General features: G+C 49.6%; 1 protein-coding gene across 2 annotated transcripts in view; it reads right to left on the bottom strand.

The window, feature by feature from the left end:
* FGD1 (FYVE, RhoGEF and PH domain containing 1) overlaps positions 1–15,084 on the bottom strand; it is a 233,595-nt gene that overhangs the window by 136,835 nt on the left and 81,676 nt on the right. Inside the window, exon 1 of one of the 2 annotated variants that reach the window (XM_063936363.1) lies at positions 1,200–2,130. The exons of the other annotated variant lie outside the window; for it this stretch is intronic. Within the exon in view, the coding sequence (XP_063792433.1) occupies positions 1,200–1,227 (28 nt within the window). The 5' untranslated portion in view covers positions 1,228–2,130. Of the gene's footprint in view, positions 1–1,199; positions 2,131–15,084 lie in introns of those variants that run through there. 2 annotated transcript variants of the gene reach the window in all.

The raw sequence follows: 15,084 nt of genomic DNA, 5'->3' as shown, positions 1-15,084 counted from the left end.
AAAGTTTTTCTGTTTTGCATACATGTATGGCATTAATATTGGCACGTACAATGTGGGTTAAACAGAGCGCGGGCATTCTATGAAGATGTCTGAAAATGTATTACACTCCGCCACTGACTGCTAGGATATGTGTACTGCTGCGTAACTAACCAAGATCATGGTGCAAGAAGGAAGCCACCCTCAGTATCTCTCCGACAGCAGATGGGTAAAATTGACAGTTGTATTACTAACAGTGAAAGGATGTGATATCCTTTCCCTCTCATCAATTAATAGCATCTTATGGGACATCAGCATCCAGTAATTATTATGTATGTGCTATGAGAACCTATATCGATAAACATGTACATGGTACGGATGACGTAAGATATAGTATGATGATGTCATACTTCCCCTTTGAATACAAATCACCTAATAAGTAATTCCTTCTGGCATAATTCATAGTGCATATTTTGTCTAGAGAAAACCTTTCATTTAGCATCTTCTGTGATTTGCTAATCGAGGCCTCCAGACACCACTAATGGTCCATATTTGGCTACTGTGCCGCAGGGATTGTAGGAACATCGCAGAGGGGTGAGAGGAGTGGCAGGTAAATATTCTTGAAGAGCAACAAGGACTGCAAATGTACTGTCTATCTTCCAGACGCTCAGAAGTCTGCAGCTGTGCGCTGAATTAATTATTAAATGTTATCTTAATTATTTATCAAGCAATGAGTAATTTTATGAGGTCAGGCGGCAAGACGGAGGAATCTACAGCTTAATTAAAACCACTTCACCTTACTGCCATGTGCTGCTCAGTAACTGTACAGAGGGAAGGATTCTGGGTAACAAATTGCACAAGTATGGACGCTATATAACCAGCTCTGATGATGGCAGTAATATTTTATGATTGTTATCAAATTCCCGAGTCTCAGCTCTCTGACCCTAATCGGGAGCCAGGTCGTGGACATGGGACTTTGCATTCACACATACAGACATCCCAGGTTGATAACGCGTTCACGTGCAAAAACGTATGTGTGAAAGGGGTAACACATACAAATGCAATGCAGGAAATGTAACACGTGCAAGGATGGTAACCATATTTTCTGTTATTAGTTAGGTCCTACCGACCTAATGTTAACATGCCCTTAACTAGAAACACAGAATTAGATGGCAGATATGAACCACTTGGCCCATCTAGTCTGCCCCTTTAAACTACCTTACCTCTCAGGCTGCTCTTGTCCATATACATGACGGACTCTGCGCAACACGTGTCAACGGCAGCAGCAGGTGTCCAGGTCTATCCTTCTTTTAGTCCAAGGTAGTCCAGCGACTGAACTCTAAACCAATCCGTTTATAGTTCCAACTTTGGGGATATAGATGTGGGGACATTTGGGGTAACTCCGACAAAAATGGAGGTACAAGAACCGCCAAAATCCTGTCTCTGGATGCATGGTTCCCTTTTGCTTAATGTTCAGAAACACAGGCAAACATGATCCTCGATAACATGGAACAATATACTGAATAAAAAAAAAAAATTACAAAAATCCCTCAAGAAGACAAAAAGCAACAAAGGAAGCGGACATCTTCTGGACCTATTCCGGCACTTGATTCCCTTGACATCTACATGATCCCATCAACGCTCCAAAATCTGACACCTCCTAAACTTTGGGCTCAGATTACCCAGGTCACAAAAATCAGAGGGGTCAGGACACTCACTTCTGGCGTTTCCAGTCACCTGGTGGGTTTATGTAGCACTCACCTGAGTACAACCACATTTCATAGCTCCATTCAGCCTTGGAGATTCCAGACACAGCGTAAGAGGTTGTCAGAGGATTCCAGTAAGATTCCGTGTTCCATGAGAATTTCCCATACAATTGTAAAATTCAGTTACCGTACTATGGGTCCCTTGACAGCCCAAGTCTTGCCCCTCCGCTGACAGGGACAGGATATCGGGACTTTGACGTCTATCCCAAAATCTTCCCAGGAATACTTGGTATTGCTGGGAATCCAGGAACTCAGTCAGCGAGCTTCCTTCTCCTCCTCTCCTGGCAGAGACCAGCCCCTCTCACAGCTTTTTCAGTCATTTTTTTTCCCTTACCCACTGTAATTTTAGCTGTCTGTAACCCTCCCCAGCACCACCCCTCCCTATTCAAAAAGCATTGCCATGGCAACTAATTGAGGCCTACAGGACAGAGTTAACAAATGAGGGAACCGCAAGGCTGAAAGGCAGAATCACATCTTTATGAGGAGGGGGGAGATAGAGAGAGAGAGAGAGAGAGAGAGAGAGAGGAAGAGAGGGAGGTAAAGAGGAGGGGAAGAGGAGGGGAGAGGGGAGTGGAATGGAAAATATACATGAAAATAGAAAGGAGGGAGTAAGAAACATTGGTGTGAAAACGAGTAAATGTAAAAAAATAAATAAAAAATTATACAATGTGTGTCAGTGTGGTTTAACCCTTAAATGGTTCACTGGTTTCCAACTGAGCATAGGAATAAAGGGGATTATGTACAAATTTGGGCAGTATGGATGGTGTAATGGTTAGCATTACTGCCTCACAGCACTGAGGTCATGGGTTCAATCCCACCATGGCCCTAACTGTGTGGAGTTTGTATATTCTCTCCATGCTTGGGTTTCTTCCAGGTACTCCAGTTTCCTCCCACAATATAAAAATATACTGGTAGGTTAATTGGCTCCCAACAAAATTAACCCTAGCGTGAATGTGTACATGTGATAGGGAATATAGATTGTAAGCTCCACTGGGGCAGGGACTGATGTGAATGGCCAAATATTCTCTGTAAAGCGCTGCGGAATACGTGTGCGCTATATAAATAACTGGTAATGACAAGTACTGTAGGTGTAGTAAATAAACTGAAGTTAAAATTTAATTAAACAGTCACAGGGAAAAGTAAATATAATAATAAATGTAATTAGGTAAAGCATGTTATCATAGGCAGTTAGCACACCTCTGCTCCAGACCTGGAACAAATAGCGACTGGTAAGAATGCAAATGACTGTATAACACAATAAAGCTAATCCTATGCATATAGCTAGCTGCTAGTAAGACCCAGATCAGAATTTGCAATCCTGCACCCTCCGCCTGTAAAACACATTTTCTGTGTGCTCTTATAAACCAGGTGTAAATTGTGACATTATGCTGCAAGCAGACATTGGGCATTGGACACTATATTATTCTCAGTGCAACACTGAAACACTCACGTAAAAGTACGGATGGTGTAATGGTTAGCATTACTGCCTCAGACCACTGAGGACATGGGCTCGATTCCCACCATGGCCCTAACTGTGTGGAGTTTGTATGTTCTCCCAGTGCCATAATTAGACATTTTTAGTGCTGTGTGCAAAAAACTGCATCGGTGCGCGCAAAAAATATATAGGGGCGTGGCTTCATGGTGCAGGGGTGTGGCCACAAAATAATACCAATTCATATTACGGTGCACAGTAGTCTCCATTATTCAAATTACGCCACACGGTAGCGCCACTACACCATGTAGAGCCCCTTTTACACATTACGGCGGACAGATTCCCCTTTTTACACATTATGGCGGACAGTCCCCTTTTTACACATTACGGCAGACAGCGTCCCCCTTTTTACACCTTACAGCAGACAGCGTCCCGTTTTTACACATTACGGCAGACAGCGTCCCCTTTTACACATTATGGCAGACAGCGTCCCCCTTATTACACATTACGGCAGACAGCGCCGCCCTTTTTACACATTACGGCAGACAGCGTCCCCCTTTTTACTCGTTACGGCAGATGGCATCCCCTTATTACACATTACGGCAGCCAGTCCCCCTTTTACACATTAGGTAGACAGGAGAGATAGATAGATAGATAGATAGATAGATAGATAGATAGATAGATAGATAGATAGATAGACAGACAGACAGACAGACAGACACGTACCATCTCTCCTCTGGCTCAGGCAGTCAGGCTCCTCGGTACTGGCAGCTCCGGAGGCAGGGGAGAAGGAGGCGGGAGGGGGACTTCGGAGCCACAGCAGCGCTATGTAATTGGTGGCGGCGCCGCTGCAGCTGTCCCTCTCCTTCCGTATTGGCTGGCTGCCGCAGCTGTGAATGCTGGGATGTGGGAAGCGCATCCCAGCATTCACTGCGGCGGCCAGCCTATGTGGAAGGAGAGGGACAGCTGCAGCGGCGCTGCCACCAATTACATAGCACTGCTGCGGCTCCCTCCTCATCCTTCTCCCCTGCCTCCGGAGCTGCTCCTCTCCGGCGGCAGCACACTCACACATGCGGCTTGTAATGAGTCAGTTTGACTCATTACAAGCCGTTGATGATTTTAGGGAAAGCCGGCAGTTGCGCCCTCAGGGCGACTGCGCTGCGTGCCAGGCACACCTGGTACACACGTAGTTACGGCTCTACGTTCTCCCCATGCTTGTGTGGGTTTCCTCCCACAATCAAAAAATATACAGGTAGGTTAATTGGCTCCAAACAAAATTAACCCTAGCGTGTAAGTGTGTACATTTGGTAGGGAATACAGGGGCCGATTCAAACCCTGTCGCAGATGTGCTAAAATTGCTATGAAGTGTTTTCTGCTGCGTACGCCGGTACAGGCGGTACAAGGTCCTAAACTGCTCCTGACTGGAGCATTTTAGTTTCTATGGTCCGTGTGGGAATGCCCTTACTCAGCCAGAACACAGTTTACTAAAGGGCAGGAACAGGTCATTGACGCCGTGTTTTGTGGGTGTCAATGCTCCATTTTAGGGGCGTGGTCCGGATAACGCAGGCGAGAGCAACAAAGCCACAGGTTCGATTTCCACTCTGAGGGTGTCGTGGACACCCACGAGTGGGAACAGACCCTGTGTGTCGGCATTCCGACTGGTGCCATTTTGAGCGTTCGGGATTCCAGCGTTGGCATGCTAACCGCCGGGATTCCGAGCGCCAGAATATGAATTACATCCCCTTACTATGTCTTATTTACCATGTAGAGTACATTTAAAGAGACACAAATGTAAAACAAAAGCAGTAATTGAGTTCAATTTAATACATACATCCACTGTCTTCTACTTTCATAAAAATAAATCAGAAAACAGCATTTGTGACGCCAACGATTGCATATATCACTTATAAACGTATGGGGCTCAGTAAATGAAATATTAGGTGCCAGCTTAACAGACAGCATACTGTATATAACTATGGTAATAAAGAGAGTGAGGACGTCCCATGTACTCAGAAAAGAACATGCCTACTGTGCTGATGACCTCAAATTATAAGTAGTGTAGCTTGTGCAACAAGCTCCTGATTGTCTCTCAGTGATAATCACTATGAGATTAGTGTCACAGGATCTCCAGCCTTCTCCAAACACTAATTTATATAATGCCTATGGCATTAGTGCAGGACGCAGAAGACAGAAAGGGAAGAGAACAGATTTAGTTGCTGAAGGATGGTTAGGGCGGGGGGCATTTACTAAGCAGTGATAAGAGGGGAGAAGTGAGCCAGTGGAGAAGTTGCCCATGGCAACCAATCAGCACTGAAGTAACATCTATAATTTGCATACTATACAATTAAATTATACAGAGCTGCTGATTGGTTGATGGGGCAACTTCTCCACTGGCTCACTTCTCCGCTCTTATCACTGCTTAGTAAATGTCTCCGTATTACCCCTTTTACATCGCACAAATAACCCGGTATCGACCCGCGACACGGGTCAGTGTGCGGTGTGAAAGCACCATGTCAGAATTCCCGGGTCACCTTATTCAATCATAAGAAGGGTTATTCCTGGGTTGAATACCGGGTCAGTGGCTGCGTAAACGGATTCACCCGGGACCAGTTTACTAGATAGGGAGAGGCGATGCGGAGATGAGCTCATCTCCCAGTACCGCCTCTGCCCCCGCTGCCGGCTCCGCCTCCTGCCACTATGGCAACCGGGTCTGGAAGCCAGCAAAAGGGTAAGCAGAGTCTCCAATGCCGGATCCCACCCGGGAAGGGCCCGTTTCCAATTCCCGGGTGGAATCCGGCATTGGAGATCGTAAGGGGGCATTAGTGTGTTATGCTGTTAATTAGGCAATGCAGATTTTCCACAGAACATACTATGGATGCAAGGTTTTTCATTTATAACACATTACATTAATGTACCCATCATCTATACCTTGTATGTACAAAAGTGGGCAGTATGAAACTCCCCGTCCCCAAGGTAATTTTTGCAGCTGTCAGGAAGCAGGATGGGTACATGGTAAACCGGTATGCGGTCAGCATACCGATAGACGGGATCCTGGCTGTCACAATACCGCCGCCAGGATCTCGCCAGGGGCACCATACTGCCGCCGGAATACCAGTGAGGTAGGTGATTCCCTCCTCTGTGGACAGGGGCGGACCCAGAAGAAAATGATAGGGGGGGCACCATGAAAGGGGCAAGTACATTTGCGTGCGGCTTCGGTGCATGTGAGGTGGCGCTTCTTATACCATGCCCAAAGTTGTAGCGCTCATTATGCAATGTCCACTGTACTGGTAGTGCCCCTTATATAGACCCCATAGTAGTGGTGCCCCTTATGCAATGGCCGTATTGCCCCCAGTAGTAATGTTGCCTGTAGTAATGCCCGCAGTCATTTAGCGCCCTAGTAGTTATGCCCCCAGTGGCAATGCCCCTGCAGTTATGACCCCAGTAGTTTACCCCCCCCCCCTTTAGTTTAGCCTCCCAGTGGTAATGCCCCCAGTAGTTTGCCTGCTCGTAGTTTAGCCACCAGTAGTAATGCCCCCCTGTCATTTGAGCCATTATAGTTTAGCCCCTGTAGTTTGGCCTCCCTTGTAGTTTAGCCTCCAGTAGTAATGCCCCCAGTAGTTTGGCCCCTGTAGTTATTCCCCTGTAGTTATGCCCCTAGTAGTTCGGCCCCAAGTAGTAATGCCCCTGTAGTTACGCCGCCAGTAGTAATGCCCTCCTGTAGTTTGCCCCCAGTAGTTAGCCCCTTTGTAGTTGGCCCCCAGTACTAATGTCCCCCAGTAGTTTGCCCCCAGTAGATGCCCCCCAGTAATGACGTCCTCCAGTAGTTTGCCCCCAGTAGTAATGCCCCCTAGAAGTTTGCCCCCAATAGATGACCCCCCAGTAGTAATGCCTCCAGTAGATGCCCCCCAGTAATAATGCCCCCAGTTTTAATACACCCAGTAGATGCCACCAGTAATAATATCCCCCAGTAGTTTGCCCCCCAGTAAAAATGTCCCCCCAGTAGCTGCCCCCAGTAGTAATGCCCCCAATAGATGACCCCCCAGTAGTAATGCCCCCAATAGATGACCCCCCAGTAGTAATGCCCCCAGTAGATGCCCTCCAGTAATAATGCCCCCAGTAGTAATGCCCCTTGTTGATGCCCCCCCAGTAGTAATGTCCCCCCGTAGTTTGCCCCCAGTAGATGCCCCCGCTGCACTAAGGAAGAAAAAAAACATCATACTTGACGAGCCCCGCTCCCGCTTCCAGACCGCTGCAGTCCTCCTCTCTTGGCGTCCTCTCCTCAGCACTAAGAGAGAGACGTCATGACTGACGTCTCTCCCATAGCGCACACCGCACAGTGACAGCGCCGGAAGCCGGAGCTCAGTACTGAGCTCCTGCCTCCGGCTTTCGGTGAGGAGAGACGGGCGCCCGCTGGTAACACAATCTCAGCGGGCGCCCATCATCTCCCTGTGCGGTGCCGGCCAGAGGCGGATTTGGACCTCATGGGGCCCTAAGCGAAATACTGATTTGGGGCCCCCCTACCTCAAACAATCCATAGCACTATATTTTTGTTCTGACTTATGCCCCTTACATTACAGATGGAGTTCCGTCTGTGCCTGGGCCTATCACCGCGTCTGGGGCGCGCACGTGTCCGTGACACGCACGCGCCCCATTCACTAGAATGGGGCACTCCCGGCGGGGCTAAGCGGCGACCAATCAGACAGAGAGTGTCCCATAGAGGTACTGTGTGCGCGCGCGCCAAAAAAATGGGTGTGCCCAATTAAAATGAGACGTGATACACAGACATATGCCCCCAATAGTGCAGTGCCAAATCCACAATTGCACCCACAGTGCCAGTTCCACAATTGCCCCCACAGTGTCAGATCCAAAAATGTTCTACAGTGCCAGATCCAAAAATGCCCCCACAGTGTCAGGTATACAAATGCCCCCACAGTGCCAGTTAAACAATTGCCCCACAGTGCCAGGTAAACAATTGCCCCCACAGTGCCAGATATACAAATGCCCCCACAGTGCCAGTTAAACAATTGCCCCCACAGTGCCAGGTATACAAATACCCCCACAGTGCCAGTTAAACAATTGCCCCCACAGTGCCAGATAAACAATTGCCCCCACAAATGCCCCCACAGTGCCAGATCCAAAAATGCCCCTACAGTGCCAGATCCAAAAATGCCCACACAGTGTCAGGTATACAAATGCCCCCAAAGTGCCAGTTAAACAATTGCCCCCATAGTGCCAGGTAAACAATTGCCCCCACAGTGCCAGGTATACAAATGTCCCACAGTGCCAAGTATACAATTGCCCTCACAGGGCCAGGTATACAAATGCCCCCACAGCAGGTATACAAATGCCCCCACAGCAGTGCTGCAGCTGCTTACCGCTGCTGCTTCTCCACCCGGCTCTGAGGGTGTCAGGAGGAGAGCGCGGCTATGTCTGGCGGCGGCGGCGTGTAGGACTTCAAACTAACCACCGGTTCGTGAGCCAATCAGAGCTTGTGGACCGGCGGCTCCTGATTGGCTGCCGGTCCGCGAGCTCTGATTGGCTCACGAACCGGCGGCTGGTTTGAAGTCCGCTACACGCCGCCAGACATAGCCGCGCTCTCCTCCTGACAGCTGAGACACGCTGCCGCCGGACTGAGCGGCAGCGTGTCTCAGTGACACAAGCGGTGGGGGGCACAAATGACAGGGTGGGGCACGGGTCCGAGTGCCCCTCCCCTGGATCCGCCACTGTCTGTGGGTGTCCACGACACCCATAGAGTGAGAATAGAACCTGTGGCGAGCTTCGTTGCGCTCGCCCCCCCTGCCGGCATTCTAATAACCGGGATCTTGGCGTCAGTATAATGACCGCCGGGATCCCAGGTACCCCCTATGTGTCCTGTCCCACACAGCACACAGTCTCACTGTGGCTGCAGAGATGGCCGGACTGTCTGGCAGTGCATAAGGAGGATTCAGCTGCTGTAGCTCTGATTTACTGGCAGACTCTCTGTACTGTGGCGCTTAGTCTCAATCTCCTGACTAAATCCTCGCCACAGGACAGGTAATTAGTTATGCTAATAACACAAGCAATTGGCCAGAGACCAGGGGATGTGTGTGGCAGGGGAGGGCAGATATATGCTACAGGGGGAAGTACGGTAGTGGTGGTGAGGAGGAATATTAGACATGAGGTGGGGGCATGGCCCTATGTGACTCGGCCCTGTTCCTCTATCCCCTCCGCCGTGTCACAGTGTGGAAAGGTTTGGCAGAAATACAAACGTTCTGCTTTTCCTGTAGTAAACTGTACACCGCTTTTTAGCTCTCAGCAACAGAACACTTTTCTGTGGACCCTTCAAATGAGAACAGTCTCCCAATGTGGCCCCTGGAGCCAGAAAACATTGTGCTTCCCAGGCCTATACACAGTGGAAGCAGCTGTGTTGTTGGTTCATGGCTCAGACAAGTCACTAGTTATTAGCGGATTGATAGGCTGCATTGTCGTGGAATTTGGTTCAGCCACCAAAATGGATGCCACTAATGTGGAAATATCAGGTATATTAACAGCAGATATTAGTCCACCATGGGTGAAGGGTCTGCAGAGCACACAGTCCTGAGAGACTGGTTGTCCTGGCACTGCCCTGTTAACTCATGGGTCCACCATGCACCTACTGTAATGCTGCTGGCATGGTGTGAGGGAGCCAAACACTTGGTGGCAGATAAGATGTTGTTTGCCGGTTATTGATGTGCTTTCTGGTGCTTGGACCAGCTACCAAATATTAAGGGGTTAATTTAATTACGGAGCAAATGGGATAAAGTGCCATAGCAGTAGAATAAAAATGCCGGCAACGACACCTCACCCCCTTCTTGCCTCATCTCATTCCAGACTCATGGATTTTAATTTGTACCATACATGCCGACATTCTGGCTGCTCTATCCGGGAGAGAGCAGCCAGGTCGGCTCAGCAGGGAGGCAGAGGAAGGCTGTGACTTGAGGAGGGGGTGGACCGGAGGCAGGATGGGGGCGGAGGCAGGATGGGGGCAGGGTTACAGCAGCACTTCCTTTAAGCCATGCCCCTGCTCTGTAATGCTGCGATCACCGGCATTATACTGCAGGGGGCGTGCCTATGATGACGCAATTCAGCAAGAATCGCGTCAACGACTGCCCGGACCGCCCACTTTATACACTAAGTGGGCGGACGGGCAGGGGCAACCTGAAGAATCGGGAGACTTGCCTGCTCTACCGGGGGACCGGGAGGGTCACCCGATGTCCGGGAGCCTCCCGCCCATTCTGGGAGAGTAAGCAAGTATGATTTGTACGCAAACCCGATGGTTTACGTACATATTCGATGTTTGTGGGCCTGCGCATGTGCAGAACGGGTTTTACCATATCGCTCGCAGCCCCCTTCCTTAGCCGTAGCATGATTGTGTCACCCCCGTTTTGTAGGCGGGCAGGGCCCAAGGTCTGGGTTGTCGGACACAGATTTCCTGGACCCAGCTGTCCGGAACCTACAGCCAGTCTGAGTAAGCTTCAACTTCCGAAGACTGACCAAGATCTGCTAACATCGCAAGTCATGATCGATGGTTGCGATGGTGATCTGATGCTGTGTTCTCAGGTGCAGCACTCCTGGCCTGCAGAGGCGTATATCTCCTACAGAAATCTCCTGCTGCATTTGTTTTGTATGGAATTGCACAGCTGCTGCCCTGCGGCTGTGCAATTCCATACAATTTAGAATCAGGCAGGGCCGTCTTAACAGCAGTGTAGGCCCCTGTGCAGAGCAATGCACTGGGGCCCCTACCCATCCTCCAGCGATAGGGGTGGGGGGCGCTATCAGCAGCAGCTTTGATGTCCCGTGGACGGTAGGGGGTGTTCTATTTCCCGCTCAGTGTGTAGGACCTGGAGCAGTAATTTCTGCTAATTACTCCTTTACTGCACAGATGGTGGAGGATGGGGCAAGAGAGAGAACACCAAACTGCATAAGGGGGCATTGGGCTGAATAAAGGGGTTTCGGTACATGACTTACAGTACAGGGTGGTAGGGGGCGTTTAATATGCAGGGGAGGGGTAAATAGTGGAGTGGGCATAATATTCACCATTTTCCGGTGGGAGGGCAGCTTTCAATGGGATAAAAAACTAGAGAGTCCCACCTTTCAGGAGGTACTGGGGACTTGGGGATCAGAGTTCAGGAGCCAGAGCAATTTACTGATAAAAATATATAAAACTGCATACCAGAAGTGTGTATCTGGTTCTGGGACAGGTAGAGGCAAGCTGCCAGCGTCCACCGAAAGAGGAGCCCCAGCTTTTGGAGTATACCCTCACAAAAACTCTAAGTCAGACAGAACCCAAGATATCTGGCTGGGTACGGGTCATTAGGTCCACTCAACTTAGGTTGACAGTCATTAGGTCGACCACTGAAGGTTGACATGGGCATTATGTCGACTTGGGTGTTAGGTCGACATGTACTAGGTTGCCAAGTGAAATGGTCAACATGTGGTTTTGGACTTTTCTTGGTGTTGTTTTCTTCGTAAAGTGACGGCGAACCCAAATTAGTGCACTGTGTCCCCTCGGTGCCTTGCTCCGCTACCGCTGCACCCGGCACAGGTTACCGGTCCCAATTGTAGTCCACCTGGATCGTCAACTATGAAAAAGCCCAAAAAACTGAAGCAAAATGTGAAAAGCTCATGTCGACCGTTTGACCTAGTACATGTCGACCTAATGACCATGTCAACCTATGTACCATGTCAACATAATGCATGTCGACATTCAGTTGTCGACCTAATGACTGTCGACCTAACGACCGTATCCCATCTGGCTGGGAAGCGCAATGAATGGGCTTGGATGGGGACCACTGCTTTGAAGTTGGATATCTCCGGTTCCCCAGGGACGATTTTCAAAAATCTGGTACCCCTGGAAAAAGAGAAACCTCAGCTATCAGCCTAGAGCCCTTATACTCTTGGGGCCCTTGGGCAACTGCCCATTGAGCCCATACGAAAAGACAGCCCTGGAATCAGACCCTTACATCACAAGGCGAATCACAGCTAACTAAACTGACACCTAAAAGTCATTATGCTTATAGCAAGGATCAGCTCCCTCTCCTGACTGGCTCAGCTCCCTTTCTTTCTATCAGTCAAGAGCAGAATACCTGAGGTCAGTCACAGGATGTACAGCCAGGCAGGACAGGGACTACTCTGTTCCCCCTACCTTTAGACAATCTGACCCCTGACCCCCCCCCCCCCCCCCATCCTTTCTTTTTTCTTTTCTTATTTCCTCTCTGATGCTCTACTCTCCTCCCATCCTGTTCCTTGTCTACTGCATATTATTATTATCCTTTAATTATATGGCACCACAAGGGTTCTGCAGCGCCTCACAAAGTACATAAAAAAATGAGCAGAAGAAAAAAACATACAGTACAAGACAATGCAGGTCGAGTATATATATATAAACATTCTGCATCAGCGGTCATAACACCAAAATAAGCATCACGGGCCCTGCTTGTGAGAAATTCTTAAGAGGAGGGGCAGACTGGGAGACAATAAGAGAGTAAGGGATATGTGACAATGGGGTAGATGTACTAAGCAGTGAAAAGAGTAGAAAAGTGCCAGAGGCGCAGGACAAGTTCTATGCATGCGCTGTAGACTCTGGCACTGTGGCAGAGTCTCTAGTGCCCAGTTCACTAGCAGCGGTGGTGATGGCTACAGGAGAGGAGGTGCCCACACACAGTCAGCGATGGACTCTGGAAAGGTAAGTATAGCAGAAATGGATGCAGTGTGTGCCCCTCTGGACTCAGGGGCCCATGTGCACCGCACATACTGCACCAATTATAGATACGCCACTGAGTAATACCCCTCAGAGGCGTCACCAGGTGTGGGTACACCCGGTGCGCACTCTGCATTACAACACCCCCACCCCCCTCTTCCCACACTCACCCCGCCGGAGCCGCGGGTGGCCGAGAAGGGGGTGTGGCCTAATTTAAATGGGGCGTGGCCTCGCGGGTCTCCTCTTCTTCACTCTGGGGGTGTATCCAGCTTCCTCGGAAATGCTGGCTGCCCCCGGAGACTAGGCGGCGTGCAGTGGCGGCTCCATTTCTGTGACAGGAGCCGAGTGCTGCAGAGGATTATCACACTGCAGCACTCGGCTCCTGTCACTGCAGAAGAGCCAGCACTTGGTGTCACCCCTTCCGTGGGTGACACCTGGGTGCGGGCCGCACCCCCCGCACCCACCTTCTGACGCCACTGATACCCCTTATACACCTTATGCCACACAGTAGTGCCCATATATAAAGGAAGGCGTGCACGCTCCTGGGAAAGTGAGCGTGGCCTCACACGTTTATATTATGATATCAAACTATAAATAATCACACCCCCTACACATGCACACACACAATTAGCAGCCTTACACACAATACCCACAGTAGTTCTCCTTACACATAAGTTCCAGAGTATAGTGTCAGATGCACATAATGTCCCCCAGTATAGTGTCAGTTACACATAATGACCCCAGTAGTGCATTGCCAAATACACATAATACCTCCGAGTATAGTGCCAAATACACATATGCCCCCACAGTGCCAGATACACATACAGTATGCTCCCACAGTACCAGACACTCATATGCCCCCACAGTGCTGGACACTCAAATGCCCCGATAATGCCAGATACACGTATGCCCCCACAGTTCTAGATACACGTATGCCCCCACAGTGCCAGATACACGTATGCCCCCACAGTTCCAGATACACGTATGCCCCCACAGTTCCAGATACACGTATGCCCCCACAGTTCCAGATACACGTATGCCCCCACAGTGCCAGATACACATATGCCCCCACAGTGCCAGATACACATATGCCCCCACAGTTCCAGATACACGTATGCCCCCACAGTGCCAGATACACATATGCCCCCACAGTGCCAGATACACATATGCCCCCACAGTGCCAGACACACATATTCCCCCACAGTGCTAGACACACATATTCCCCCACAGTGCCAGACACACATATTCCCCATGTTGATTTTCCTATTAAAGGCAGCACTTTTAGGTAGATTCACTTTAAGAGGCGCCAGCTATCCCCCCATCCCCATGTAGTTCCTCAACAGCTGGGATGCCCATTAATGATCAAAGAATGCACCAACAGCCACTGTAATTGGCGCCGGGGTCCAGCACCACACCACAATACAGACAAGAAACTCTACATAAACTACACCTCCCAGCAGCCGCTGCTGCATGCTGTGATCGTTACTGGGCATCCATGCTGGTGAGGAACTACACGGGAGTGGGGGGATAGCTGCTGCCTCTAAAATTGAATCTACAGTACCTACTGCCCGCAGGTGGCACCTCTGGATGGCGCCCCTCCTCAACTGGCGCTCCTGGCGAGTGTCATCCTGGCTAATAGGATACACCCCTGCTGGCTCACCTCTATAGAAACGACACCAAGATTTACCCTCCTGCCAATCAAACTGGGTGGTCACAACACACCCCACTACACAAGAGCTTAGACAGTTTAATTTAATTTAATTTTGGGTTTTTTTACAATGGAATGTATTTCACCCTTACTAGACGATATGAAGTTACTGAGATTGAGGTGCCCATTTATGATTACATTTTTGCGGATTATTCCCCAAACACTCCCGTTTTTCAGGGGGGTGAAAGCAAATACTTATTATCAACTTACTGTATGACAGGGGACCGATCCCACCATTCCTGCCTGCAGCCTAACCCTACCAGATCCCCCCCCCGCGCGCAGCCTGACTCTATTCGCCCCCTCCCGCAGTCTAACCCTAGACCGCATGCCACTCCCCTACCCCTGTAGTTAGCCCCTTTGTAGTTGGCCCCCAGTACTAATGTCCCCCAGTAGTTTGCCCCCAGTAGATGCCCCCCAGTAATGACGTCCTCCAGTAGTTTGCCCCCAGTAGTAATGCCCCCTAGAAGTTTGCCCCCAATAGATG

This window comes from Pseudophryne corroboree, chromosome 8 (assembly GCF_028390025.1).
Source record: "Pseudophryne corroboree isolate aPseCor3 chromosome 8, aPseCor3.hap2, whole genome shotgun sequence".
Lineage (NCBI taxonomy): Eukaryota > Metazoa > Chordata > Amphibia > Anura > Myobatrachidae > Pseudophryne > Pseudophryne corroboree.
Note: the sequence above shows the minus strand (reverse complement) of the source record. Positions and strands in the feature narration are given on the sequence as shown.